The 26,117-nt window shown below is 33.6% G+C and overlaps 2 protein-coding genes and 2 long non-coding RNA genes across 10 annotated transcripts in view; 2 read left to right on the forward strand and 2 right to left on the reverse strand.

Moving 5' to 3' along the window:
* The window catches only part of LOC126865388 (SLIT-ROBO Rho GTPase-activating protein 1-like), a 43,857-nt gene extending 43,056 nt beyond the window's left edge, over positions 1-801 (reverse strand). Inside the window, exons 1-2 of one of the 2 annotated variants that reach the window (XM_050617817.1) lie at positions 668-801; positions 390-562 (exon numbers count right to left, since the gene is read on the reverse strand). In XM_050617817.1, coding sequence (XP_050473774.1) covers positions 390-468 — 79 coding nt within the window. In that variant the 5' untranslated portion in view covers positions 469-562; positions 668-801. Of the gene's footprint in view, positions 1-389; positions 615-667 lie in introns of those variants that run through there. The other variant, XM_050617819.1, reaches the window with a different exon arrangement.
* Positions 802-974: 173 nt separating this feature from the next.
* LOC126865397 (intraflagellar transport protein 74 homolog) lies at positions 975-4,012 on the forward strand. 5 transcript variants are annotated; one of them, XM_050617850.1, is made up of 3 exons: positions 975-1,122; positions 1,783-2,079; positions 2,227-4,012. In XM_050617850.1, the coding sequence occupies exons 2-3, from the start codon at positions 1,991-1,993 to the stop codon at positions 3,749-3,751; spliced, it is 1,614 nt and encodes a 537-aa protein (XP_050473807.1). In that variant the 5' UTR covers positions 975-1,122; positions 1,783-1,990; the 3' UTR covers positions 3,752-4,012. The 5 variants fall into 5 exon arrangements, with proteins under 5 accessions (XP_050473807.1, XP_050473806.1, XP_050473805.1 ...); XM_050617849.1 differs by having other exon boundaries at positions 1,067-1,187; XM_050617848.1 differs by lacking the exon at positions 975-1,122 and adding an exon at positions 1,194-1,255.
* Positions 4,013-4,427: 415 nt separating this feature from the next.
* Positions 4,428-8,101, reverse strand: LOC126865412 (uncharacterized). The gene is made up of 2 exons (XR_007689526.1): positions 7,676-8,101; positions 4,428-7,584 (listed from the first exon to the last, which is right to left on the reverse strand). It is a non-coding gene; the product is annotated as an uncharacterized LOC126865412 (long non-coding RNA).
* Positions 8,102-8,452: 351 nt separating this feature from the next.
* Positions 8,453-26,117, forward strand: part of LOC126865411 (uncharacterized) — a 36,347-nt gene continuing 18,682 nt past the window's right edge. Inside the window, exons 1-5 of one of the 2 annotated variants that reach the window (XR_007689525.1) lie at positions 8,453-8,516; positions 8,672-8,759; positions 8,837-8,908; positions 9,557-9,737; positions 9,824-10,686. This is a non-coding gene — a long non-coding RNA (uncharacterized LOC126865411). Of the gene's footprint in view, positions 8,517-8,671; positions 8,760-8,836; positions 8,909-9,556; positions 9,738-9,823; positions 10,687-26,117 lie in introns of those variants that run through there. The other variant, XR_007689524.1, reaches the window with a different exon arrangement.

The raw sequence follows: 26,117 nt of genomic DNA on the forward strand, positions 1-26,117 counted from the left end.
AATATCAATCTGTATTACTATAGTCACAAAATTCAATCTCAAAATAATTTACTTACGATCGATGCAAAATATAATAAAATCCTCCTGATTTTGAAAGAAAAATCTTTGATGAAATTGTTTCCAATAAATACCAATACTGCTATAACAAATCTCAATTTCAAATTCTAAGCATTATGGAAAACAATTTATTTACGATTCATCTAAAATATATTAGTTAGAAAAAGTTGACTTTTTCTGTGAGTAAAAAGAGAGAAAAATGTAGTGAGTACAAACCACAAAAAATGAGAGAGAGAAAGAGAGAGAGAGAGAGAGAGAGAGAGAGAGAGAGAGAGAGAGAGAGAGAAAGAACGAGACAGATAACAAGTGCATGGTTACTGGTTACAACTTACTGTTAAAGACGAGCAGCTTCCGCGTGGAGCCAAGCCTCTTGATGGGCGACTTCACGCCGTCGATTTCTTCTTCGTCCATGTTCGTATCAACGACGCGGCGTCTCGATTTCCGTCAAAAACCCCACTCGGGGTTTTTCTCGTCCCGTGTTCACGCACGCACGATCGGACAGTTTCTATGAAGTGAGCACAAAATACTTGTCACAGTTTAAAGCATTCTCGAGCACGAGGAGGTCACCGGTTGATTGCGGTGAAACCGGTTTATCGGGCAGCGTTGATACCTTTCTATGATCTGCACTAGATGCGCTATCACCGGGTACATGTGCCAACCGTGTGCACACGGACTACTACGGTCTATTGAGCAAAAGGGCAAGAGGAGGGAAGGATGAAGAGAGGAAAAGAAAGAAAAAAAATGGCAAGCGTCAGAGAAGAAATGCCAACGTGAAAGAAGCGTGTATGAAACGAGTGAGTAGCGTTGATCGTTTATACGTCGACGGGACGAATCGCGATGCCACGGGTAAACGTATCTACAACGCGGGTTACTGTGGTAACGCCGATTGGTTTCTGACTATCCCGAGGCACACTGAAGATATTCTTGGACTACCGTATATTAATTCGAGTTTGGGGGACCGGCGTCGCTACCGCCGTCACCGTCGCCGTCGCCGTCACCGTCGTGCATTGCCACTTGGTCGCCACGCCGCGTCACTTTTGTTGCTTAGCAACTGCCTGTTCCAAGGTAACCTCATCCTGTTGCCATCTGTTGATGCCTCGGTTGAACTAAGAATTTAATTTTTTATTTCGGTAAGTGTATCGATAAATGTAATGGAAAATAGAGGAATCGATTATAAATGTTTTTATTCCTACTATGGGTAACATTACTGTCGGTTAAATAGCGATGAATTCAAATTTTTAAATTTCTTTTTAAATATTGTTTTTATGGACTTTTTAAGAGTATGAAAGTATCTATTTCGACATTGTAAATGATCGTATTTAATTAGTTTTATTTTTGTAATGTTTGATCTAGGTATATCTAAATGTATATTTAAAAGTATATTTTTTGAAAGTTTTTTTATAAAATAATTTTCTTATAGCGCTATTAAAAGTTATATATCTCTTTATACAAGGATATGGATGCTAATTAAATGTTATTATATCTAATTTCTATTCATATCAAGTGTATGGATTGATATGGATTGGTTTCTATGGCAACCAAATGTAAACCAAAAGGATCATAAAGTGCTCTAGCAAAATAATGTCAGTTATTTGTGTATCTATAAAAATTACTGTTTATTAATATATAAGATACCTGTATCCAATAAAGTGAAAAATATCTTAAATAATTCATCATAATGCAAAGACCACAGACAAGTATTCCATTGCAAAGCAAATATGATAGATTTTACAGAGGTGTAAAGAATGAATCTGGAGAGTTTTATGTCACCTCTGGTACTACTCGACCAGGCACACCTGGACAAAATGTACTGGCAAGACCACCATCATCATTGGCTTTACTTAACCATGTACCAACACCTACTTCACGGTTGAGTACAATCAGTTCAACTAGTTCCGGAGCATTTAACTCAGCATTTCCTTTGCCTGGTCAGATGAATATAAACGTTACGGAGAGGCCTATCACCCAACATGGAGTAGCAGGTCTGAGACCTGGAACAGCTAGAGGATTGTCAATGACCAGGTATAAAAATTTATTTTTCTATATTTCATATTAAATCTATACGATTAGACTAAGATTAATTATAATATCAGTATTATCTTGATAGATGTAATGGAATTATTAAACTCACATTTCTGTTGTTTTTTAATCTACATTTTCTATTCTCAGACAAATTCAAGATAAAAGATATTACATTGGACTCATGCAACTGAAAATCAGAGAATTAAGTCAAGAAATTGCTGTTATTTTCAAAGATATTGAAGATCAAACTAAGGAAAGAGCTACTTATATACATTATGACAAAAGAGCCAAAGATTTAGCTATGGAATTAACAACTTTGCAAGGACAGCTGGCTGACTACAACATCATTGTAGATAAAATGACATCTGATGTTGGGAAAGAAATCATTGAACAAGAGACTGAAGAACTTGCCACAAAGAATGAACAAAATTTATTGAAAATCGAAGATATGTTTGAAGAAAGAAAAGAATTAGAGCAGAAGTTAACTAAAATAGAAAAACAGTTAGAGGATGAAAAGAAGAGGACTGAAAGACTTATAGAGAGCATGGATTTTAATATGAAAGAAAAATATGATGAATTATCAAAAGAAAAAGCAAAACTGCAAGAGAAAACAAATGCATTGCAACAAGAATTGGATGAATTATATAAAGAACAAGCTTATTTGGAAGAAGAAATAACATTATCTCCATTGAAACAGGAAGCAGTTAAATTACATTTGAAAATTATAGAAATGGAAGAAAAAAGGGACAAGTTGAAAGAAGAAGAGAAGCATAGAATTTCACCAGAAGAGGAAAGAGGAAAACTACTACAAAAAATTAAGCAAGACAATCTGGATATTGCAGCTGCTGAAGCTCAATTGACTGAGAAAAAGAAACAGGTACAAGAAACTGAACAAAAACTCGAGCAATTGGAAACAGACATGGAAGATACTCAAACTGAGAAGCAAGCAAAATTTAAAGAACTTCGTAAACGAGAAGAAGTTATAGAGCAATTTATGAGTTCTTTTGAGCAGAATAAAGATGATGAGACAAGAAAAATGGATAGATTAGAAAATACAATAGTAGAATATTTGGAAAATATTTCAAATATGTTAAACGTTGATATTGATTTTATAGGAAATGATGAAATAGCCATTCTGAATAATTTACCACCCTTCAATGACTATGACTACAGTAAGAGTGATCAAAGTTTTGAAAAATTAACTAAAGAAAATTTAAAGTTGCAGCAAATTTATAGCGAAATGGAAATGTTAGAGCAAAAAATTCAAGCAGAATTTGTTGATCTTAATAAAAGAATGGGTAACAAAGATAATAAATCAATAATTCCAGAAGACCTAGAGAGTTTAAAAGCTAAATTGACATTGAAACAAGAGCAATTAATAGCAGAATGTGAACAATTGAAACATCAGCAATTGGAATGTGAAGAAGAAATCAAAACAATTCAATTTGAGTATGATGAAATAAAGCAACGTTTAGAAAGTAATGATATATACACTCAGATTAGTGTATTAGAGAATACTATGGACAAGTTGCTGGAAGAACATAAGAAGATTCAAGATTTTATTGTCAAAGAGGAGAAACGTGGTAATTATGATCCAATAAGAAAAGACACTTTTAATTCAATAAATATTTATAATTCTATGTTGAAAGAAAATCTAAAAACTATTTATTAATTAAAATTCTTTTTAACATTTATTTTCATTTTGTGCACGATTAACCAATGTTTGTAGTATTTATTAAGTATAGTTAACCTAAATCAGATTTACCTTTCTTTCTTTCTTTTCCCGAACTCTATGTAGTTTCTCACCTTTTCCAGATTCTGCCTATCATTTCAATCCTCTATGGTTATTCCTTCTAAATATAAAAATTTTCCACATTATGCGAATAATTGTATAATTAAAGTAATATATAAATAAATAATAATAAAAGTATTATCATGAACGCCACATCATTTGTTTTATCGCAGAAATAAGGTATAGGAATATGAGTAAGGTAATAACTGAATTGTAAAATGTACTTTTTGACGATTATAATTTTATTTAAGATATTTCAATATTTCAAAGAGAAGTTCATTTTTCGTAGCAGTGTTATTTATGGCAGTTACAAACATGTGATTAGTAAAATGATTGAATACTTATAGTTGGTATGTAGAGTTATGTAAATGAAACTATGGAATACAATTTTTTGAATACTAAGAACACGCAAAGCTAGTAGCAAAAAATATATAAATCGCGATTTATATTATTATTATAAATATTCAATAAATAAATATTTGAAATAAATTCGCACACAGCACACAATACAGCACACAACACAGCAATTCATAGAAAATAAATGTCACGAAATAAGTAAGAATACATATATGATGATCTTATATTCTAAATCCTTACAATATAAATTTACCTTAATACATACCTATATGTTATAAACTATCTTATAAATAAATGTTTATTTTAATACTTTACTGTAAGCCATACACAATATATCGTGTCCTATTATTAGGTTGATACGGAAACTATAATAAAAGTTTTTCAAACTAATTATAAGTTATTTTATCTTTGATTATATTTTACATTTAGTAACTCCAATTTACTCAATCGCTTTAGCATACTGTAGACTAGATTTATTATCCATGAACTGAGATCAAATACTCTACTAAGTTCGCCAGTGAAATATAAAAAGAAATTGCACAATAAAACGTAAAATTCCAAAACATCTATTTAGTATAACTATACGATAATCGATACGATGTTTTTTACATGTATAAAGCAAAAACAAATTTGTTTCTTCAGTTTTTTTTAATACCTGGACTAAACTGTTCGAGTTAGTGTCCATGGATTCATTGACTAGATACCACTCCTAATAATAATTTAATTATATATTAATTTGACTAGAATTTTTTACAAAATGATAGTGACTATGCGTATACAATGTATAAATTAATTATTTTATCATTTCGAAATAAATAAGCTTAAAATTAAATGCGATACAGGGTGTTCCTGTACAAATTAAGAGAGTTTGATCAGAAAAAATGGAGCACTTCATATATTAACTTCAGTCGGTATGTTCGGATTAGATATTACTAAGATATAGTAATGGACATCTCTATCAATTTAAAAAGAAGTACAGATTTGTATTAATTAATATAAAATTATTCTTAATTATTAAACACAGCCATATAATACTTTTTACTTAACAAAATACTTTTTGTACTAAATTGTTGTGCTTGTGATTAGTAATCTTCCCAGTTCAAAATTATCAAAGAATACGTATATAATAATTTAATCCTAAACGAATACATAATTAGCTGCCTTGTAAAGGACGATTTAATAAATTTAATTGTTTAAACTGTACCGACTGAGTCATAGGAATTTGGCAAAAAAATCGGAATTATATACATACGTAGGTAATATTCCTTCAGTTTTATTGACAACCGTTTACGTAATTAATTTTGAAATAAGTTTAATTTTTTTACTTTATATAACTATTGGAATTCTAATTTTTGATGAAATTATTTTTTTGCCATAAACCTATATAATAATAATATTGATGTAGATTACTGGCACATTCCCCGAAATGAATAGAATATTGACTTAGTTAATAAATTATATTATGTATACACGATCAGATAATATAGACTGCAATTTCTTAACTATTCTTTTTGTGATTCTTTTTTAAGATTATAGAAAGCGAGTATGATATATTTTCATGACTTAACTTTTGTATGGCATCGTATCCACGGATATTATTTATTTGACAAATGTATGGTACGTATGTATTTAAATATGCAAAATTCATGTCACACAAGTAGAGGATATATTGAAATAAAAGTTTCAGAATTGCATTTACTTGTGGCCTGCATATCCTTTGAGGAATATGATACTTACGATACTTACGTGTTAAGTAAAAAGAACGCGATGACTAGAAAAGTATGGTTGACTAGAAACATAAAAAAGCTATACGAAAAGGTATACACACGTCTCGTTGATGCTACGTGTAATTAAATTAAATACATATTTTTTGTAATTTAAGATTTCAACTTAATTTCTAGTAATTCACGAGAAAATTTCAGAAAAATTTATCTCGAGATTAAAATCCGTGGCACCAATGCGAACGACTAAAAATAATAATGACTAGACTGTATTATTTTGTGACTAGATTAGGTTTTCTAATAATTCGATTTCTTGACTAGATCGTAATTATACTTTTTTTCTTTTTTAGACTAGATTCTATATTTTGATTCTCATAGTGTATACTACATTTTTATCACTTGCTGACTAGATCGTTGTATTGTCTCTTTTTATATTAACCTCTAAATATTTTCCTTCCTTCGTGTAAGTACGATATATATGAATTAAAAAAGAAAGGAAAATTGAACTTAAAATATAAAATAATTACATTACCTTAAATTAATGACTAGCTCGGTGTTTAGAAATCTTCGAAAATTTTGTCAATTCCTTACAATAAACCCTAAAACTCTAAATTAAAATATAAGACTAGTTACATTATCGTTAATAAATATTATACTAGTATTGTTACGTCGCGTGACCCTCTATATAGATTACAAACCATCCCTCGGCCATAAAATTAAAGATTTTGACTTTACTGTCAAGGCCCTTAATTATAGCTTTCAAGGCCCATATCTTTCAAATCAAGACATTCCTTAGGGTTATTGTTCAAAAACCTGCTTTTCCCATATTTTACTGGTTTGAACTATGATTCTAAGAGATGTCTCGATTTGTAAGATATGTTGCAGCAATTGATGGTAAAGTCAAAATCTTTAGTTTTATGACCGAGGGATGGTTTCTAGTCTATATAGAGGGTCACGCGACGTTACAAGTATAACGAAATACATTTACATCAATGCCAATAATCTTTAATCGCAGAATTGACACATTCTCAAAGTTTCGTATTATTTAATCAAATAATAAATTAGTTACCTTACCAATAAAGTGTCAAAGTCAAAAATCGCAATACGGTTGTTTTCTGTCTTCAAAACGTCTTTTTCCATAAAAGCAGTATAAGTGATGACAAGTTTTCTTCAAATATTTTTGATCTATTGATTAATCGATATATGCTTCCTTCAGTGATAAGCTTTTTGCAAACGGTTCCTGGTCGTCGTATCTTTTGCAGTGTTTTCTTCGATCTTCGACTTTTATTTAAATAATCAAATTCAAAATTTGTTATGTAGTATTGCATGATTATTTGCTTGATATATCAATCGAGATAGGCGATCTGCAACGCCGACTACTGGCCAATTTCGAAGGAAATTCTCATCCACCGAGCATATGATTCGAGTAGTGTTGTACTTTTAACATCAGAACTCTACATCTCTCTCTTTGTACAAATTAAAAATACTTTCGTATGTACAAGTATATTTACACAAATCCTCTGTAACAGAGGGTAATCTTTGCTTTCCCTTCCCCGATTTCAACATCGTCAACGATATTCCACTTTATTTCATCGATGGTAGATGTCCTCATATAATTTCAAATCAGTAGTGAATCTGTCATTAAAAAATATATTTCTTCCATGATTTTATATAAATGAACACTTTGACCGTCTTTGAATGTATTGGTTTTCTATGTTGTACTTACAGTGTGTAGATGTCAGATTACTCTCGGACGTTTTATCGGTTCGACGAATTCCGTCTCGGTGTCACTCAAGGATCTCCGGTTTCTTCCAGTGTTTCCAGTTCAGTCTTGGTAGTTCGGATGGTTATCAATTCGAAATTCAGCTCGACGATTGCTCTCGGTGATTTCAATTGAATGTGTCGAATCGGGAGAGGGGAAGCAGGATAGAAGGTTGCAGACCCTCGGAGATTGGATCTTGATTTTGAAGAAAAAGGTGAAGGGAAGAGAAACGAGAGGAAAGGAAAATACGAACAAAAACATACAAGAGGGGGAAAAAGAGAAATTAAAAATAAAAGAAAATTCTCCGAGGGCCCACGCAAGCGCATAGTCACTCGCCTGCTCGCAGACTACCTCAAATTCTGTTCGTCGCGCTCCAAGATGCATATTTCCCCCACTTTTCGGCCCCGTGCCACCACCATACTCCTTTCGGAGGTGCACAAGTTGGCACGTGCCCCACTTCCACACTTCTGCTCTGTAGCATGCCGCTTTTTATTCCCCACCTCTAGCTTTCCCCTCTTTGCCGCTCCGTTTGTCACATCCTACAGAAACGGACCGTGGATTCGTTCTGTTCCGGGATTCGCACGATCTGCCCCACCACAGGGCCAATTTTAAAGATTTGCCCCCCCACGCGCGCGTGCGCATGTGTCGCGCCATTAACATTACTGTAGTAAAGAGAGGTAGGGGGATCCACTCTCGCAGGGCGCTACTGTGCGCATGTACGGCTTTTGTACCACGTGCAGCTTCTATATTCCATGCTTAGCGTGTGTCGCTGTATCCTACGGTCGTTTTTTCTTGTAACTGTTTGGTATGTATAATGTATAAAAGGATACAATTTTCGGTTGTTTTTATTTGATACTACTTTGAATACTTTAGATTAGCATTTTAGAAACTAGCGTTTGAATCGTTCCAATTTGAAATTTCTATGTCTAATTATATTTAATAAAATTCACTATATTGTAGGTTAGAATTATGTTATTGAAGATTGCATTATGAGAATGGTGTAAACATCTCAAACAGCAGAGTGGTAGTATATAATTCGTATAATCAGGTAGAGAATTATTCTTATCAGATATTCAAATTTTGATTTTGTTTACATTTTATACAAATATAATGTATTATTCACAGAGATGAAATAAGGCGGCATTGGCGTCACGCGTTTGAAAAATACTTATCTACTTCGTTTGTCCCAGTATTTGAGTGAGTTATTTTACTATATCAAATAATATATATATAATATGTAGATATCTTTTCATATTTTTAATAGAAAAGATTAATGTGAAATATTAATTAGTATTAGTAGAATCTCTCTAGAGATTTCAAAGTAACTTGTGAAAAGAAGATAGCCAAGGTTACGATAATCGTTATTATGCGTGTCCCTGAATAGAATAGGGGTTTAGTAATACGACAGGTCCTAAATCATGATTCGACCGTGAATACCAATGCCGTGCCCGCATTGTCAGAATGTGTTGCAGTTCAAGATTCTAGGTTGAATTAATGTATTGTCATGCTTATAATGTACAGATAACCTCATAAAAAAGAAACTCACAAACTTTCAATGGAAAAACATTTAGAGATGTAGAAATTCAAATCTAAATTTAATTAGTACCTACGTATATGTATTCAGTGTTTACTTTTTCTTTATTATATTGAAATTATTATCTTTCTTTTCGACACGAAGAAGATGAAATGTATTATTTGTAAAAATTCCAATATTTATTCGTCAGTAGCTACTTAAGTTTGAAATTAGTTAAAATTTTAACGTTTAACGATGATGTAAAATAAAATCATTTCCAAATACATATTGGGATAATAGCGAATGGTAACAAGCAATTTTCGTTTTCCCAGGGGGTAATGCGAGAATACTAACAGGGTGGTATCGAATCGATTGAATTACTACGAGAAATCGGCGATGATGTTCGATCGTGTATTCGGGCCATGAATTCGATTAGGCATTGCGTGGCCCACGACGCGGATAGTCTGTTTACTGTGTCGATTTAGGAACTTGATATCCTCGACGTGCAGCGTGGTAAGTCCGTAGATTCGTACGCGTATCACAGGGCAACGCGTTATAGAATTTCCTCGTTCCATATCGAATTTAGCTGTCCCTTTCAGCGCGTCATTTGTCTTGGTATGTCTATCCACGAACCCTCGTAATAACTTCAAGCTTCGTTTCACTCGAGTCATGCAAACATTGCGATCGACTAGTAACTAGCATTGTGATACAGTTATCGAGATTACTATACACGAGTACACGTGGATGTTAGTCTTTGGAATATGTAAGATATTTATAACGAAAAGTAAACGTATCATTTAAATTAAATTAAAATAAATTATCGCAAAGGGAGCGTTGACAGTACTGGTTGGCACTGATACTTGAACACGAAGAAGACAAAAATCTTGTGTATTTTGATGTTTGTAGTAAAATAATAAAAGCTGTGACGTTACTTATAATAACTAAGATATATAAAAGAATGTTTCTCTAATTTATATTAGATATTATAACTCTATCGACATTCAAATTAATATAAGTTTGGTATTCAATCGTTGTAAATTAATAATTTAAAGTAATATCTATGTTAACTCGTAGTACTACTGGCAGGATCTTTAATTTCATTCATTCTTCAATTTCCTTTGTTCTCTATCTTTTGGAGAAAAAGTGTGTTCCTGACATAGCAATAGCAAAACTGATCAAGTTCAATTTCCTGTGAGTGTATAAACATCCTGATCATAGTCTACTTACATCTTATAATTCAATTAATCTCTATCATCGAAAAACAGGAGTATGTTCTTCATATCTATTGAGTGTTTCATAGTCTTTGATAACTTGGTCAACGCATACGTTTGTTCACGTGTATCATCGAAGGATTCCTCTCAACTGCGGTGCCTCGCATGTCCCGATGTAAGTTAATCTCGATACGAGTATCCTATACGATTTAATTAGCTAAGTATGCCCACGGCGGGGCATCGTCACACCGCATTTTACTACCCACCAGGCAATAATTCCATCCCTCTTCTTTAACTTCCTTGTCCAACGTTAAACCAAGCACACTCGTCCCGAAAGGGTGCCAGTCGCATACGAAATCTCCAGTCACGCTAGGAAATGGAATAGACGTTATTGATGCGGCTACTTTCGATACGACCGCATCTGGACGTTTCTGCCTTTTCCTTCTTTCCTCTTTCGATTCAATAAGTAGCCAGACGTAGGTAACCTTTTACTATTAAAGTGGACGTAAGAGGACAAAGTTATTTACCTTTCCTGGATATACTGGGTGTTTCGTGTTTGGGGTATTCGAGTTTGAAAAACGCTAGGCTAATTACGGATGAGACTTGTTTTTTTTTTTTTACTTCTAATGCATTAGAAAGCATTCAATTTTTGTTAACATTTTCTTCTTGGTTGTAATTATATTTAACTTCTATTTGTTTGCGAGCTATCTTTTAGGCGTCGAACTTTGCAGGATGATTTCACCCCTTCGATCAGAGCTAAAAGAATACGTATCTACTATTTTCGGTTGCTTTTAAAGTCTACAAAGTTTCATGCAATGCGGACCGATCGCGTGCTTTCCTTATTGGACACATAAAAGTAAAAAATGAGCACTGCAAGTCACTCGAACATCTGTTTTCCCATCTCGTTCTCTATTCTTATGTCTCAATGGCTAAAGAACCAGCCTGCCAGCAACCACCAACCCTGCAACGGTTACTATTTTAATCGAAGTCTATAAATCTATCGTTCTTCGTGTGGGCGAGCTACCGGAAGTTAATTGCGTTCGAATTCCATAAATCGTATGGCGACCTGGACCGATAATAGTAAATGAAATTGATTCTTACAGATAGAAGATACTAACCGATCGATTCTTCCATTTAATGTTTCAATTTTCGTCCAACTGTCGTTGGACAAAATATTTTTAAATTAAAAAAAAATAAATTAAAGAGCAAACTTAAATTTGGAAAAATAATTGGCATAAGAAGAATTAATTCGTAGAAAGATTATTCTAATTTAAAATTAAAAGAAGAAAAAAAATTCAACGAGACCAGATATTTTATGAAATTTTCATCTAATAGATATTTATTTGAATATTATTCTTAAGTTCTTGAAACAAGGTCACAACGTTTTATTACATCGCTTAAAATGTGTAATGCAGTCTGTATCAATTTACTAGGAACATTGAACACAAATATCAGATTTAGTCATCGTCTCCAACGTATCACGTGAAATAACTGAATTAAACAATTGCCAGGAATCACGCTACTGATTTTATGATAATGCGCATGCTGTTGCTGTGATTATCAGGATTAGAGTAACTTAACAACCGAGAAATGTGATAAAACCGTAAAATTGGGACAACGATGGATAGGTTTAAAATATAATTTTGAAGAATTGGTCGAATGTAAAAATTATTATAATTTGGCAGTAAAATTAAATATGTTATAGGTATTACATGAACATTTTTTATCGTTTCGTGTCTGTTGGTCATTGCTGAAGTAATTCGACAGCAACAGGAGATTAATATTTCGTTATTGCACGCATGCTTTCAGCGGTTTTATTGCAAATCAATTGTTTACAAAATTTAAACCTAATATCAGATCTCTGCTCTTGTATCCACATTTATTTATGTCTTATTGTTTATCTACAAAACAATTCCAAGTTATTCCTATCTCCAAATATGTATACTGAGAAAATACAAATTTGTAACTTTCCCATTAAACTTCATTTATTTTAAACTTACAGTATCTGTTACGTCGGGTGACATACATCTCTACATAAACCAGAATCCATCCCTCGGTCAAGACGACCACTAGCTATGCAAATATAACAATAATCCTAAGGAGCGGTCATAGAACTAAAGATTTTCACTTTATCGTCAAGCCCTTAATTATTGCAACATATCTTTCAAATCGAGACGTTTCTAAGAGTTATTGTTCAAACAGATAAAAGTTGGGAAAAGCAGGTTTTTCCCAGGTTCAACAGTCATTTCCATCTGTAAACGACTGTTGGTGGGGCGATTAACACCCATCGATAGTTTTCCTCCGCGACAGCATCGTCACCGAATTTCACTGGTTTTTCATCCGTTGACCAGTCACTGTCTTAACTGATTTTCCGTTCATTGATCAGTCGTCGGTTTAACTTGTTACTGACAGTTCGCTAAGAACTCATCTACTCGCACGACGCGTAACTACTTATATCTACAAAGTTGTTGGAATGAAGTGCATATTTTAACCTGTTAATTTAGTGTTATAATTAATTAACCGATGCTATTATCTTAATGGAAATAGGAAATCGACTGACTCGTGGCGTCGATAATCAAATCGTAACGGGAATTTACGACTCTAATATAGAAAAATATTCAAGTATAGAATATTTGTGTAGTATAGAAAGAAAACGCTGAAGATTTTGTAAAAACGTAATTGCACTACTTTCAAAACAGTTGTGCTATGTCATACCTCACCATGCTGTTACCAGGTTAATTTCTATGGATTCGTTAACATAGAATTTTTATGGCGATGCCAATAATATTTCCCACGAACAGGTGGTGTTCTTGGACAAAAAAAAAGCACAGACGTCCACTCGGAACCGAAGTGGCCTTTTTGTTCGATGAGTGGCCCTATCCGTATTGCGAACACTATTGTTAGCGTTGTTTCGGAACCCATGGAAATTACAAAGGTGCTTCACTACAAGTGCCGTCACCGGTGAACGTAAATTGCTACGGTCTCCGATCTAACATTATCTGTCCGTATTCCTATACCTGTGTGATTTTCGTTCTGTGATCGTGTTACGTTTTATATCTAAGTATTAGATTGTCCTTTCGTTTTATAAGCAAATAATAGATGCACAACATTTTTTGTTTTATATTATTTTACTACATATTTGTAGTAATAGAACAAAATGGACTATACATAATTCGATAAAACAATAGAAAGCAAAAATGTTATGCATCTGTTATTTCCTTATAAAACGAAAGAAACTTTTAGAACAACCTAATACCTATGTATTATAAATATTACAGGCTTATTATAGGCTGATAGAACAGTTACAGTTTCGTCATTAGATTTTATTTGTATGAGTAACATTCGTAATTTTATGAGTAAAGTTTCTGTCGATCGTAGGTAGTTGAAATATATACATGTCGGAGATGAAAGGAGACCTTCCCTCTGGAACCTCGGGAAAGTCCGTAAAATTGCAATTAAAGTATACAGCTGTAATTAAACAATTTGCCGTCATTCTACCCAGTTGTACTGACTTGCGATTTGTGATAATAAACTTGGGCTCAAGGCGACCGTAGCCGCGGTCAACGGGACAGGCGTTGACAGTAAAACATTCCAACGGTTCCTTCGGGCAATGAATACCAGATGTTGAGGCACTTACACAGCACAAACCTAGGTTTTTGTTAATTAAGGTTCTTCAAACGGACAGGCAGTCTTTGTTCCAAATTGATCAATTGACAGCGACGTCAATTTCCCTTACTTTCTGAACGAGGGCTATACTCAACGAATCCGATGATGTCGTGTCCTTAGACGCACCCCATCATAGTTTTCCTCTGTGGCATCATTGGGACGAAAAGTCATTCTTTCTTGCGATCTCATCGACAAAGAGGGTAGCGCCTTACGATCTATGAGTATTACACGTTTGAGTTAGATTTTGTGAGCAAGTATATCTTGTCTGCGGACAAAATCCGCAATCACTCAATTGCCAACCCAATAGTATCTTTTTTCATATTTACGAGTTATGTGCGTTTTACAATAATTGGGACTTTATATCGTTTGCTGTTACACTGCGGATGTGTTAGAAATTTTCTGTCATAAGAATTAAAAAATTCCAAGTTTTGAGTTACGTTGAGTACCTTTTGTTTCTTCACGTTCATTTTCTCTCTTTCTGCCCCCCCCCCTCTTTTCTTTCTCTCTTCATTTGATCTTTTCATCTGGTTCGTCAGGTGTAGACCTGGCTTAACAGTTGCGATGCAAAGCAGATTTCCCCTCGTGGAAATTGATAGAACTCGAACTCGAACAGGGTCGCGCGTTGATCAGCGTGCTAAGCTGGTGGAGATTGTGGTGGTTGCAACAGGTGGGCCCTTTCGAACGCTCGCCAATCCCTTTCGTATCTCCTTCGCTTGTATAATGACGCGCGTCCTGTCCTGTCTCGTGTGAAAGCCGTTATTCAATTCGATGAATGCTAGACGATATAATAAACCAGAGAACGTGATACGATTCCTACTACAGTGTGCACAAACGTGCTTGCCCTATCTGTGAAAGAAACGACCCTTTCCCTCGATGTTTTCTATCGTACATTTCGTCTACAGCTTTCTTTCTTTATTCTTTATCGCATCTAATTTTTGCACTAATTTTATGTAAAATATTTAGAAATTATATAATGTAGAAATTATATAAATGATTTTTAAATTCTATAATTTAGAAATTTGATCTATTTTTGATTGTCTTGACTACTTAGAATTATTCCTTTTTTTTAAATATCTATATTAAATTCGCAAGTGGTTTTATTGCGCCAACCAGAAAATTTGATAATTTGGGTATCGTGTGCGCTTGGATAACACTCAATAGTGTTACCACTCCATTTCATTATTTATCATCACGCTGATATACCATAGGGCGACTGTTATTGTTCTTGTTACGTCGCGTAAGATGGTGTGACGTTCTTCATTGTTTGGCCGTGAAGGTTCCGCGTGTCGTTATGCAGACCCTGAATAAACCTAAGGAATCACCATAAACAGAATCTTCTTTTTTTTTTATTTATTAAAATTACAATCAATTCTCGCGTTGAGAATTTTCAGTAATTTTTCTGGCATGGCGCAGTGACATGGCTGATTATTTATAATAAGTTAATACTTATTATAGATAAGTATAATTTATATGTAAGTATTATAAATAAGTAAGTATTACTTAATTTAGATAACTAATTGAATCTAACGTTTAGGTCTAGCGGGTAGTGCCCCTTCAGTCTGCGAATCTGGTCCGTCGTATCGAGTAGTCCAGTGATTAGGGGGTTTCGGTGTTTGTTGACTCTTTTGCTATATCTGTCGCTATATTTTGCTATTTCCTCTTTGACTGTGGGTATCTTGAGGTCGCGGTGTATTGTTTCATTGGTTACATATCAAGGTGCATCAATTAGGGATCTTAGCGAGAATCTTCTTAACTTAAAACGCAAATCCTGCAAGTATTTTCTGTTTATGGATGGTCCTTAGAACAGTCCTTAGGTTTATTGCACGCTCGTACAAATTACGGAGAAAGCGGAAATTTGTCTAACGGAAAAGCAGCTTTTTCTCATAAACGATGTCACCCACGAACCACGTTGGCAGGAGGCTTCCTCCTCTAATCTTCATTTATTAACGTTGGCTATAACCAATGGGCATCGTGGACCGTTACCCTCACTTTTCTAACGAAAAGTGTGAACAACGAATCCGCGTTCTTATTTCGAAAGGCACACCCATAATAACTTTCCTCCGTAATAACACGAGGACGAACTTCACTTCTTCTACGACACTAGGAGAGTCAACTCAACTTCTTCTACGACACTAGGAGAGTCAACTCAACTGCTTCTACCACATTAGTTCAGTCAATACTCCTGCATCAAGTCGACAACTGCCAAGTCATCAACGGATCAATCAATATCTCGGAATACTTCTACTACATTCGAGCAACATCGACATATCTACTCGTACTCGATCTCACTTACAGATGAGTCAACGTATCTGTATCGGGTCTTCATCCGTCGAACAATCGTCTACGACATTTATATCACACGTAACGGCGTAACTCTTTATTGTATTAGGTTGTTGGAAATATAGAATTTATAGCCTGTTAATCGCGGTGTTATACCACATTTATCATCCTTATTATCCCAAAAGAAATAAGGGGACCGACCTGTTCGTGGTGTCGATTATTATAATCGTAACGGGAATTTACGACTCCCGTTGACGCGCTTCCTCGCGATCGCGTCTGGTCAAAAATACAGTTCCTAAAGCTTTGTTTCGAAATATACCTATATATATATATATATATAAATATATATACCTCGAATATTATATATAAATATATATATTATATATTATATATTATTATATATAAATATTATATATATATAATATATAAATATAAATACCTCGTGTGGTATTGAAATTACTTTGTTTTAACACAGTCCCAGAGTTTGATACCATACGTCCATATTAAGATAATCTCAACTTTGTATAGTAGAAATCTGTTTTGTAATTTTGGCTTAACTGTTTTGAGAGAGAAGATCTGTATCCTAGAATACGATACAATTGTCTTCAGTTCTTCATCTTTATCTTTCTCAGTTTTCTTCTCATTTTGATGTAATTTTTCCGTTTACAAACACTACTTAATATTATTGATCTAAATACATATTTTCATTAGATTGATAATTCTAGAACAAAAATCCTTTTGTATTGGCAGCTATTTGTCATTTATTTATTATCTGCTTCATTTATTCTTGTATTATATCATTATTGTATTTTTGATTATGGTAATCTGATTAATCGTGCATTTTCTGTAAAGTAATCGTAAATGCATCCTGTTGCTGAAATGTTTCAGCGTTCGAATATGTTATGTTACTAAATTTTCAATCCGTTTTTTCCCTATACGTAGGTACAAGTAGTTTTGTAATAATGAAATAAAAATATTATATAACGGTCATAACGTGGCATAATTTTATAGTAGAAGGTAGTATGTTGCAATACAACGATTTTGAATTACTACTAGAGCTTGCATGCTAGTTTATTTGTACACGCATGGGAATGCCTGCAACCCTTGTCCAACCACACCATATGACGTCGATTCCAATAATATAAACGCAGGAAAAATACTATGTTTAAGGCCTATAATTTTCTGTGGGACCAATTAAACGCTTGTCAATAACGTACAACCTTACTGTGAGAATTTCGACGTAAATTCTAACGGTAAAATTTGATTCCCTTGTTTTATTACGTAATCGTTATCCACTCGATATTATCATTATTGTTATTTCTCAAAAATATCCAAATATTTTCTGAATTATCGTTAGAATCAGACGAAAAAGCTGAAAAAAGAAAAGTGGATCTACGTAAATTTTTTCCAAGATTAATACGTCGTAGAGCGTTTCAAGGACCAAATACGGCGAAGATTAATTTCAGTTTCGCGAGTAGTCGTAATCTATACGGTTCATCCATGTGCTGCAATAAGAAACAAAATGGAGCTAGAAATCTCGTGCCACGTTTATACGAATTTCATCGATAGAACACGAAGAAAGCGTTGCATTATTATAAGTAATTAACGATAACTTCACGCCAAGTATAAAGTACCGTAAAACTGCTGCTGTCGGGTTAGTCAAGCATGCAATCAACGAAGGCATAAACCGCCTGTAAACCTCCACGTAGTTGGAGCAAAATTTTTACAAGCAGATCCGTGGTTCGATTAAACGAACTTTAAATGAATCTGAACCCGAATCGCTTTTTATTTCTTCCATCGAATAACATTTACGTACATTGTCGGCTATGAGGGTCAGAACAACTCGTTATCTAACATACATTTATGGTACATACGTTAACATTTATTGGAAAAGTGTAAAAAATTTTAGTTCAGGTGGAAAAGTAAATAATCGAAATTATTCAATGAAGCTCAACGTTTGTATAAAGAAAAGTAAGTTATTCAATCAAAATATTCACCGTTGCTTTCTGTAAGTTTAAGCCATCTATCAAGTGACGAATTCCATTAGGGAAAAATGCTGTGTCTTTAGACGAGATAGTAGTTTATATCGTATGGCAAATTGGCACATATATAGCAAAATATAGCGACAGATATAGCAAAAGAGTCAACAAGCACCGAAACCCCCTAATCACTGGACTACTCGATACGATGGACCAGATTCGCAGGCTGAAGAGGCACTACCCGCTAGACCTAAACGCTAGATTCAATTAGTTATCTAAATTAAGTAATACTTACTTATTTATAATACTTACATATAAATTATACTTATCTATAATAAGTATTAACTTATTATAAATAATCAGCCATGTCACTGCGCCACGCCAGAAAAATTACTGAAAATTCTCAACGCGAGAATTGATTGCAATTTTAATAAATAAATAAAAAAAGAAAAAAATTGGCATATATGATGCGCATGAAATAGCAGATTTATTGTAAAATAACTAGAATGTAAGCAGTGTGAAACATTCAATTAATACTAAACGTTAGGAAGGTTCTGTTGCACAATTGAACTAATATTATTAATGAACTTTCCAAGATACAAGTTATTAATGTCAATAAATCCTCTCGTGCAACAATGACGAAGCATATGAAATTTTCCAAATGTTATCAATTACAAGTCATTCGATTGTTCGTTTTAACTTGAAATTGTGGACTTACAAAAGGGACGTTTATAACTCGCCTGTAATTTGTAATTCAATTCATTGATATTATTAGTTGGAATACTATTATTCCAAATATCCTGATAGCCAAGATTTAATAAAATTTAAATAAACGTATACAGATTTAGCAGAAAATAGTGGAAAGAAATTTGTAAGAAGCGCAGAACGATCGTACAGTGAAGTTTGAATATTTTTATAGCGGCAAGACTATGGTCCAAAGAAATGGCGTGTCAAGTAAAGCAGTTTTGTAATCACTGGGTAGAAAACTTTGAAAGTATCTATCGATCTCGCGGAAGGTAGAAAAGGTGGGCTTCTAGAGGACGATAAGAAAAAGGAAAATGATCCGTTACGACCAGAGGAACTGCGCTGCAACGACCCTATCGGAAACTGCAATTTTCTGGCAATCATTTACTTGCGACACGGTGTAACATTTACGATGTGTCTCGTGCATGCCATGCGTACATGTTGCCCAGATTTTAGATTAAAAGTCTCTAGTATGTAGGACGGTGATCCGTGATACGCGTCCGCTCATGTATAAACTGATGCTTGCAAGAATGCTTTTTCAAAAGTCGCGTTTACTTCTTCGAGACTCGACAGGTACTGTGTATGGTACATTTTACTGTTCATGCATTTTCGAATTTTGGAATTATTTTTTACACTGCATTAGCTGAAATGCATTTTTTTAATTTTATTTTCTATTTTCTGTTTTACGCTATTATTCGGTATTTAATTCATTACTTGACAATACATATTGTCTCACTTTCAAACTGCTTTAATCCATTTCATCCAATTGAAATCTCCTTTTGTAATATATTATATTTTGTAAATATATTTTATTTCGTCGCCTGATAATAAACGTTGCTATAATACGATAATAAACTCATAGAAGATAAACGTTTAATTCGTATTCGTATATTTTATTTTATTTTGTTAATATCAGATCTTTGCGGTGCTAGAAAATTGTCAAGATATTTGTAAAATTTAGCTATACACGTGAACTATTTATTAGTATGGGCGTCTCATACTTTTGCAAGTAAGATTTCTTTATCCCTATTCGGTAGCGATGAAATGATTATGTTAGATGATTAAGGATCCGTCAATGAGACGTCCATAAAAATTTACATACAAGACGCGATCATTAATGGATTAAATTGATAAGAACGTCTATTGCTTTAAAATACTTAACAGAAGCTTCATAACGTCGCATAAGCATTAGTTTTTAGACGATCAATGACTTCTAAGCCCCATTGTGTTCGTTGTTACGCACAGTTACGCAAACGAAGGGTGAAAGAACAGAGGCACTCGTTTCTCCTCCTCTTCTTTTAGTCCGGTGACATGTGAATGACAGTTTGCTAAGGATTCTGTGACACCCTAATACCGTATTTCCAATTACCCAGTACGTTCTCTTGTTCAATACATTCTGTCGTTCTGTCTTCACACTTTCATGCCTGGAATAGATGTTAAGTCGTTTGTTTGATCGAATCTGAAAAGACAATAAGTTATTAATATTTATTTACCAATATACAAGAATGTTAAATCTTATAAAAATAATACAGGACGAACAGCGAAACTATTACAGTTTCATTTAGTATAGTATATTCATTTCTAAGCATTTATTTATTCTTTTCACCATATTTTCTCGTATTGATAAAAAAATTCTTGAAGATATTGTAACATTGCTTGATGCACAAGCGTTCTTTATCCTTTTTTCGATGAAGGCGGTTTGGCCAAAATATGATAAAATGAATAAATAAATGCTTAGAAATGAATGATATTATGTTGAAAATTTAATAACATAAATTTTAATCGCAACTAATGCTTATTTTGATCCACGCCAAAATTAAAGCCCCTCTTAAAAACATTGTTCTTTGCTATAACTTTTTAAATATGCAGAATAAAAATGTTTAGGACAAAAATTGTTAGGCTTGACAACAGCTAGAATAATGAAAAATTAATAAACAATTGTATCAGAAAAAATTAGGGGTTGCATCCTTTCCACTCTTAGGAAATTCACTCCCACAACTTCCTCTACTTTGTAACATTAGCCCCTTTTAACCATCTACTGTACCCAAATTTCAAATCGATATCTATGATAGTTCCAAAAAAAAGATTGTAATTCTTTACGTGGCTCACACTGTATAATCGTACAAATATAAATAAATTAACGATGATACAAATTTAAATAAAATATTTCTATTTCATCTTCTTTAACTAATATTTCCATTATAACGGTTCTACGTAGTGCTATATCAAATATTCCCAAGTGTCTGTGGTTCAGTTTTGTGTTGCTTTAGCTTCAGAAACTTTCTCAGGTTTCACGAAAAATTTCTCGTAAGGTTTCCCGTAATCTTCTTCCACATCAGTTATTTGAAATTTCATTCTACGTTTCAATTTTATATAAACCATCGTTGTCCTTACTTTAATTTATTGGGAATTTATCTTATTCGTAAATTTGTTATACCTATGTTTGTTGCTAACTGGTAACTTAATTAATATGGAATCAAGAGATTCAGAATTTTAGGTTACAGATTCGATTAATGCAGAATAAGTTCGTGTTAGTTCTCACGAAGCAATCATCGTGGAGAGCCTTCGTGCTAGACGACAGTATACGTGCAAGTGTACGTAATAAGATCTCTATCGAGTGGCGGTCACGCCGGTAATTTTCATCTGAGACTTGTTTAATTGCTCGGTCGTACGGAGCTGCATTAAGGACTAATCTACTGGATTGCCACCGAAGATAATGTTTCAACTAGTGTAACTATCAGAAAGCCTACCGTTTACGTACAGTGTATAGGATGTTCTACGAAACGAGTTCATCTAGCAACCTTTTTAATTGTTCTTGAAGGTTTTGTGAAAATTTAAGATCAGGTAACGCAAAGAAATATTTGATCACATTCTACGTGTATCTAGTGTCGTCTTAGAGGAAATTTCTTCATAATAAAAAGTATCTATATTTAATGAACAAAATTCGTAATTGTAATTTTACTGTAAAGATAATTATTTGCATGACAATCTGCATTGATCGATAGATTGATTGAAATTGAAAGCTAATGGAAGAAGAAGGAAGCTTTGTAAAATCCGCAAAGATAAATTGAAATTCGTAGATTTTGCAAAGTTTAATCGTAGTTCATACATTTTGCGAGTGAGTTTAAGTAAGACGTCGTGTGTAAGATAGTCGGTGCCTGTTTCGATCAAGTCTTAGGAGTGATGGCACGTGCGGTAGGTATCGAAACCCGATGGTCTGTAGGAAACATTATAGCTTTAAGATGCATCTGGTACGAAATTATGTATATCTACCTGGGTTCCTCCTGTATCGAATATACGTGGCTTGTTATGTATAGCATGGTGGTTGGCAAGAAGGAAACACGTAAAGGGATCCCTGTTGGCACGTGCCAGGATGCGGCGTGTCTTACCGAGTACGCAATTTCACTTTATCGATCTGTAGAGGAAGTTATGTGTCGTCAAGATTTATGAATTGTGCGCTCGCCAAGGGTGTAGACTCGTATACTTGTTATGATATCTATTCCTTATTCGATTTTCGAATTACTTAATCTGTTATTTACTTTATCGAGAAGTTGGAATGGTAAACGATGTGAGTGGCACAAAAAAAAAAAAAGAAAAAATGAAAAACAGTTTCGTAATGGAAAAGGATATAAATACCATGTAGAAGACGGCTGAGAAAAGTTATAATTGATAGAATAAGTTATCTTACTTCTTTAGATCATTGCAACATAGAACTATGATCGTAAATGCTAATTAAATTAACAAAATTTGAAGTTAAAATATAGAAATAAATAAATTTAATTAATTTTCCTAAATTTTGTATCAATTATTTGTGTCATACGGTCCTTCTGATTTTATTGAAAATCTTCATTCGTGGCATTTGGTATATGCTGTTTGCCATTCCAAACTGTTAATTCATTCGGTTCCCATTTCTAAATGTTTAAATGGTATTCATCTTTTGGAACGCTTAAATTAAGTCAATTAAGCTATCAAGGAAAATCATCGTGTACGAGCTCGTCCAATGTCTGATTGAAGATTTGCACGAACGTGAGGTTCACTTATGGAAATAGCGTATTCTCTTTGTCGTACGTATTACTCAAGGTATCACGCAACATAATCGTATTCGGAATTAAGAATTTTAAGTAAAAGAATCCAGTTATATATCCATTTTCACGGGGAAATTTCTAAAGTGAAAAAGTTTCTTAAGAAAGATTGATCAAAGCAGACAGTCCATATATAACGTTAATTAACAGACAAACAATTATGTCCAATTATGTCATTAAGCAACAGGGAATCCATGCAGCTGCATTGCGCTTGAAACGAGGCTTTCTGAGAATTATGAAAGAATTTAAGACCTCGACTAAAGATAGAGGAAACCTCTTCTAATTAATATTAGAACTACCACACCAGTCAAATTGACTGGTTTTACAATTTTATTTTAAAATTCCTATATTTTTTCCGTAATGATGTAATGACTTTCGCAACGATAACTAAAAGAATAATATAATGAATGTTATTTTGGTTTTTGTGTATTCAAACTCAAACTAATTTTATATCAAGGCTACTTATACCAATACCAGTCAAAATGTAAAAAGGCCTTGCAATCTGTTTATCAAACCCCAATTAACCAGTTTCCTGTTTTGTACAACTTCCCACATGTTTCTAAAATTTGTACTGCGTATCGATCAATATCAGGAAAATTTGCACCAGTCAAAGTGACTGGTTCTACAATTTTATAAATGTGTGAACCCTTGTTTAGGGATCATGGTCTCAGATGGATTAATAATACCAAAAATGTACTACATAACATGGAATTCCTTCTGTAAGAAAGTAATAAATCAATAAATATAAAAATATTCTATTATTGTGTACTTTTTAAAGACCAGCCGTTTCGACTGGTTTTGGTAGAAATAGCTTAGTGTTAACTATCGGTTGTTCTAGTGTTAAATTCAATTCAGCTTTTTATCTCGGGCTTACCAATCGTCGATCTTGAAAAAACATTTTATGAAAATAATGATAGGTATTTTCATTTGGATAGATTAATAGATCTATGTGGTAGTCTGAAAAAACAGTCGATCAGCAAATGTGCGTCCTTCCCACGGTACGTGACAAAAAAAGGGGATGATGGTATACAATGCACGGTTTAAAAGGAGGGTGTACCTTCCTGGTACAGGTGGGACAGACGGATGAGTTTATGGTTTTTACTCGGTAGTTATGGGAACTTGTTTTCCTATGACACAAATTATTCGTTTTAACTGTTTCTCAAAGGATTTTGTTTCATAGATTGATTAATATTCTTATTATTTTCACGAATTTTGACTTGACGAATACACAGAAATGTTGGATGATAATTTAAAAACATCTTCAAATTAGTCAATAAAGTTTAACAATATCAGATAATGTTCTCTATTATGGATTATATAATTAGCGAATTATTATTCATTATTTCGAACGAACGTATTGTGATATTAAGTTAAATATTCTCTTGCTCTGTTACGATCTTTGTTACGATGAATCAGAACTTGATCCGTGGAAATACGAAACTCTGCTTAAGAATTCCATTCCCTCTATTTCACGATCTTTTACAGAAAATTTCTCTAGATGAAATTACCACATTTTTCTCTCTCTATTAGGATCTATGGCTCGATGGATTTTACTTTGCAAATACCGAAAATAAAGTATCATCTTTTTATGCGTAGACCGCAGATTTTTATGCATTTATGAGAAATTTCAAGAGACAAAAATGCACAAAAATGTACATAATACGTAAAAATATAAAAGATCTCCGAAGCGTATAGTAGCTATTCCTCGCAATATTTAATAAGTAAATCAACTTTCTATCTAAATTTCATTTTCTTTTAATTACGTTCATAAAAAATATGAATTTGCATAAAAATCCACTGTCTACTTATAAGAAATCTATCCAATTCCACGAACTGAAAGTTTTATATCGAAAGTGGCTTGGATTCGCGAGTACACATTGAAACTGATCTCATTCTTACAATTAGTAAGACATTTCTGACGAGATAGTATTTCTGACGAGAGAATAATCAGTTATGTAGTTTAAGTACGAAAGAGTCGCACATTCTGAAAGATCGACGACTAAACTACGGATTTTGATGAATTTATGAAAGTAATATGCAAGAATATATAAGATATCCAATGTAGGTACGATATCCGTTATAACATTTGTTAACTTTTCTTTTTTTTTTTTATTTATTTGTTGAAATTACAATCAATTCTCGCGTTGAGAATTTTCAGTAATTTTTCTGGTGTGGCGCAGTGACATGGCTGTTTATTTACAATAAGTTAATACTTATTATAGATAGGTATAATTTATAAGTATTATAAGTAAGTGCATATGCTTAATTTGGATAACTAAATGAATCTAGCGTTTAGGTCTAGCGGGTAGTGCCTCTTCAGCCTGCGAATCTGGTCCGTCGTATCGAGTAGTCCAGTGATTAAGGGGTTTCGGTGTTTGTTGACTCTTTTGCTATATCTGTCGCTATATTTTGCTATTTCCTCTTTGACTGTGGGTATCTTGAGGTCGCGATGGATGGTTTCGTTGGTAACATACCAAGGTGCGTCTATTAAGGATCTTAGCGTTTTCGATTGGAAGCGTTGTAGTATTTCGATGTTGGAGTTACTTGCTGTTCCCCATAGTTGGATTCCATAGGTCCAGACAGATTTTATTACGGTCTTGTAGAGGGTAATTTTATTCTGTATGTTTAGTTTGGAGCGTCGGCCCGTGAGCCAATAGAGTTTTTTTAGTTTGTCCTTTAGTTGCTTCGTTTTATCTGAGATGTGTTTCTTCCACGTTAGTCTCCTGTCCAGGGTCATGCCCAGGTATCGGACTGAGTCCCTGCTAGGAACTGTTGCATTGTTGATAGTGACCTGGGGGCAGGTTTGTTTTCGGAGCGTGAAGGTTACATTTCTTTTCGTTAATTAACATTTGTTAACTGAAACAAGTTTCTGACTAGATCCTATTTTTTCAGTTTGTGTTCAGAAAAGTGTGAATTCGCATAAATATCCAC

This window comes from Bombus huntii, chromosome 5, assembly GCF_024542735.1.
Source record: "Bombus huntii isolate Logan2020A chromosome 5, iyBomHunt1.1, whole genome shotgun sequence".
In the NCBI taxonomy this organism is placed as follows: domain Eukaryota; kingdom Metazoa; phylum Arthropoda; class Insecta; order Hymenoptera; family Apidae; genus Bombus; species Bombus huntii.

Bases quoted from the DNA above. Each gene is read 5' to 3' on its own strand.
- LOC126865397 (XM_050617848.1), top strand. From the start codon at position 1,209: ATGGAAAATAGAGGAATCGATTATAAATGTTTTTATTCCTACTATGG. The intron at 1,256-1,782 runs GTAACATTACTG...CAAATATGATAG, and splicing joins TGTTTTTATTCCTACTATGG to ATTTTACAGAGGTGTAAAGA. The intron at 2,080-2,226 runs GTATAAAAATTT...TTCTATTCTCAG, and splicing joins AGAGGATTGTCAATGACCAG to ACAAATTCAAGATAAAAGAT.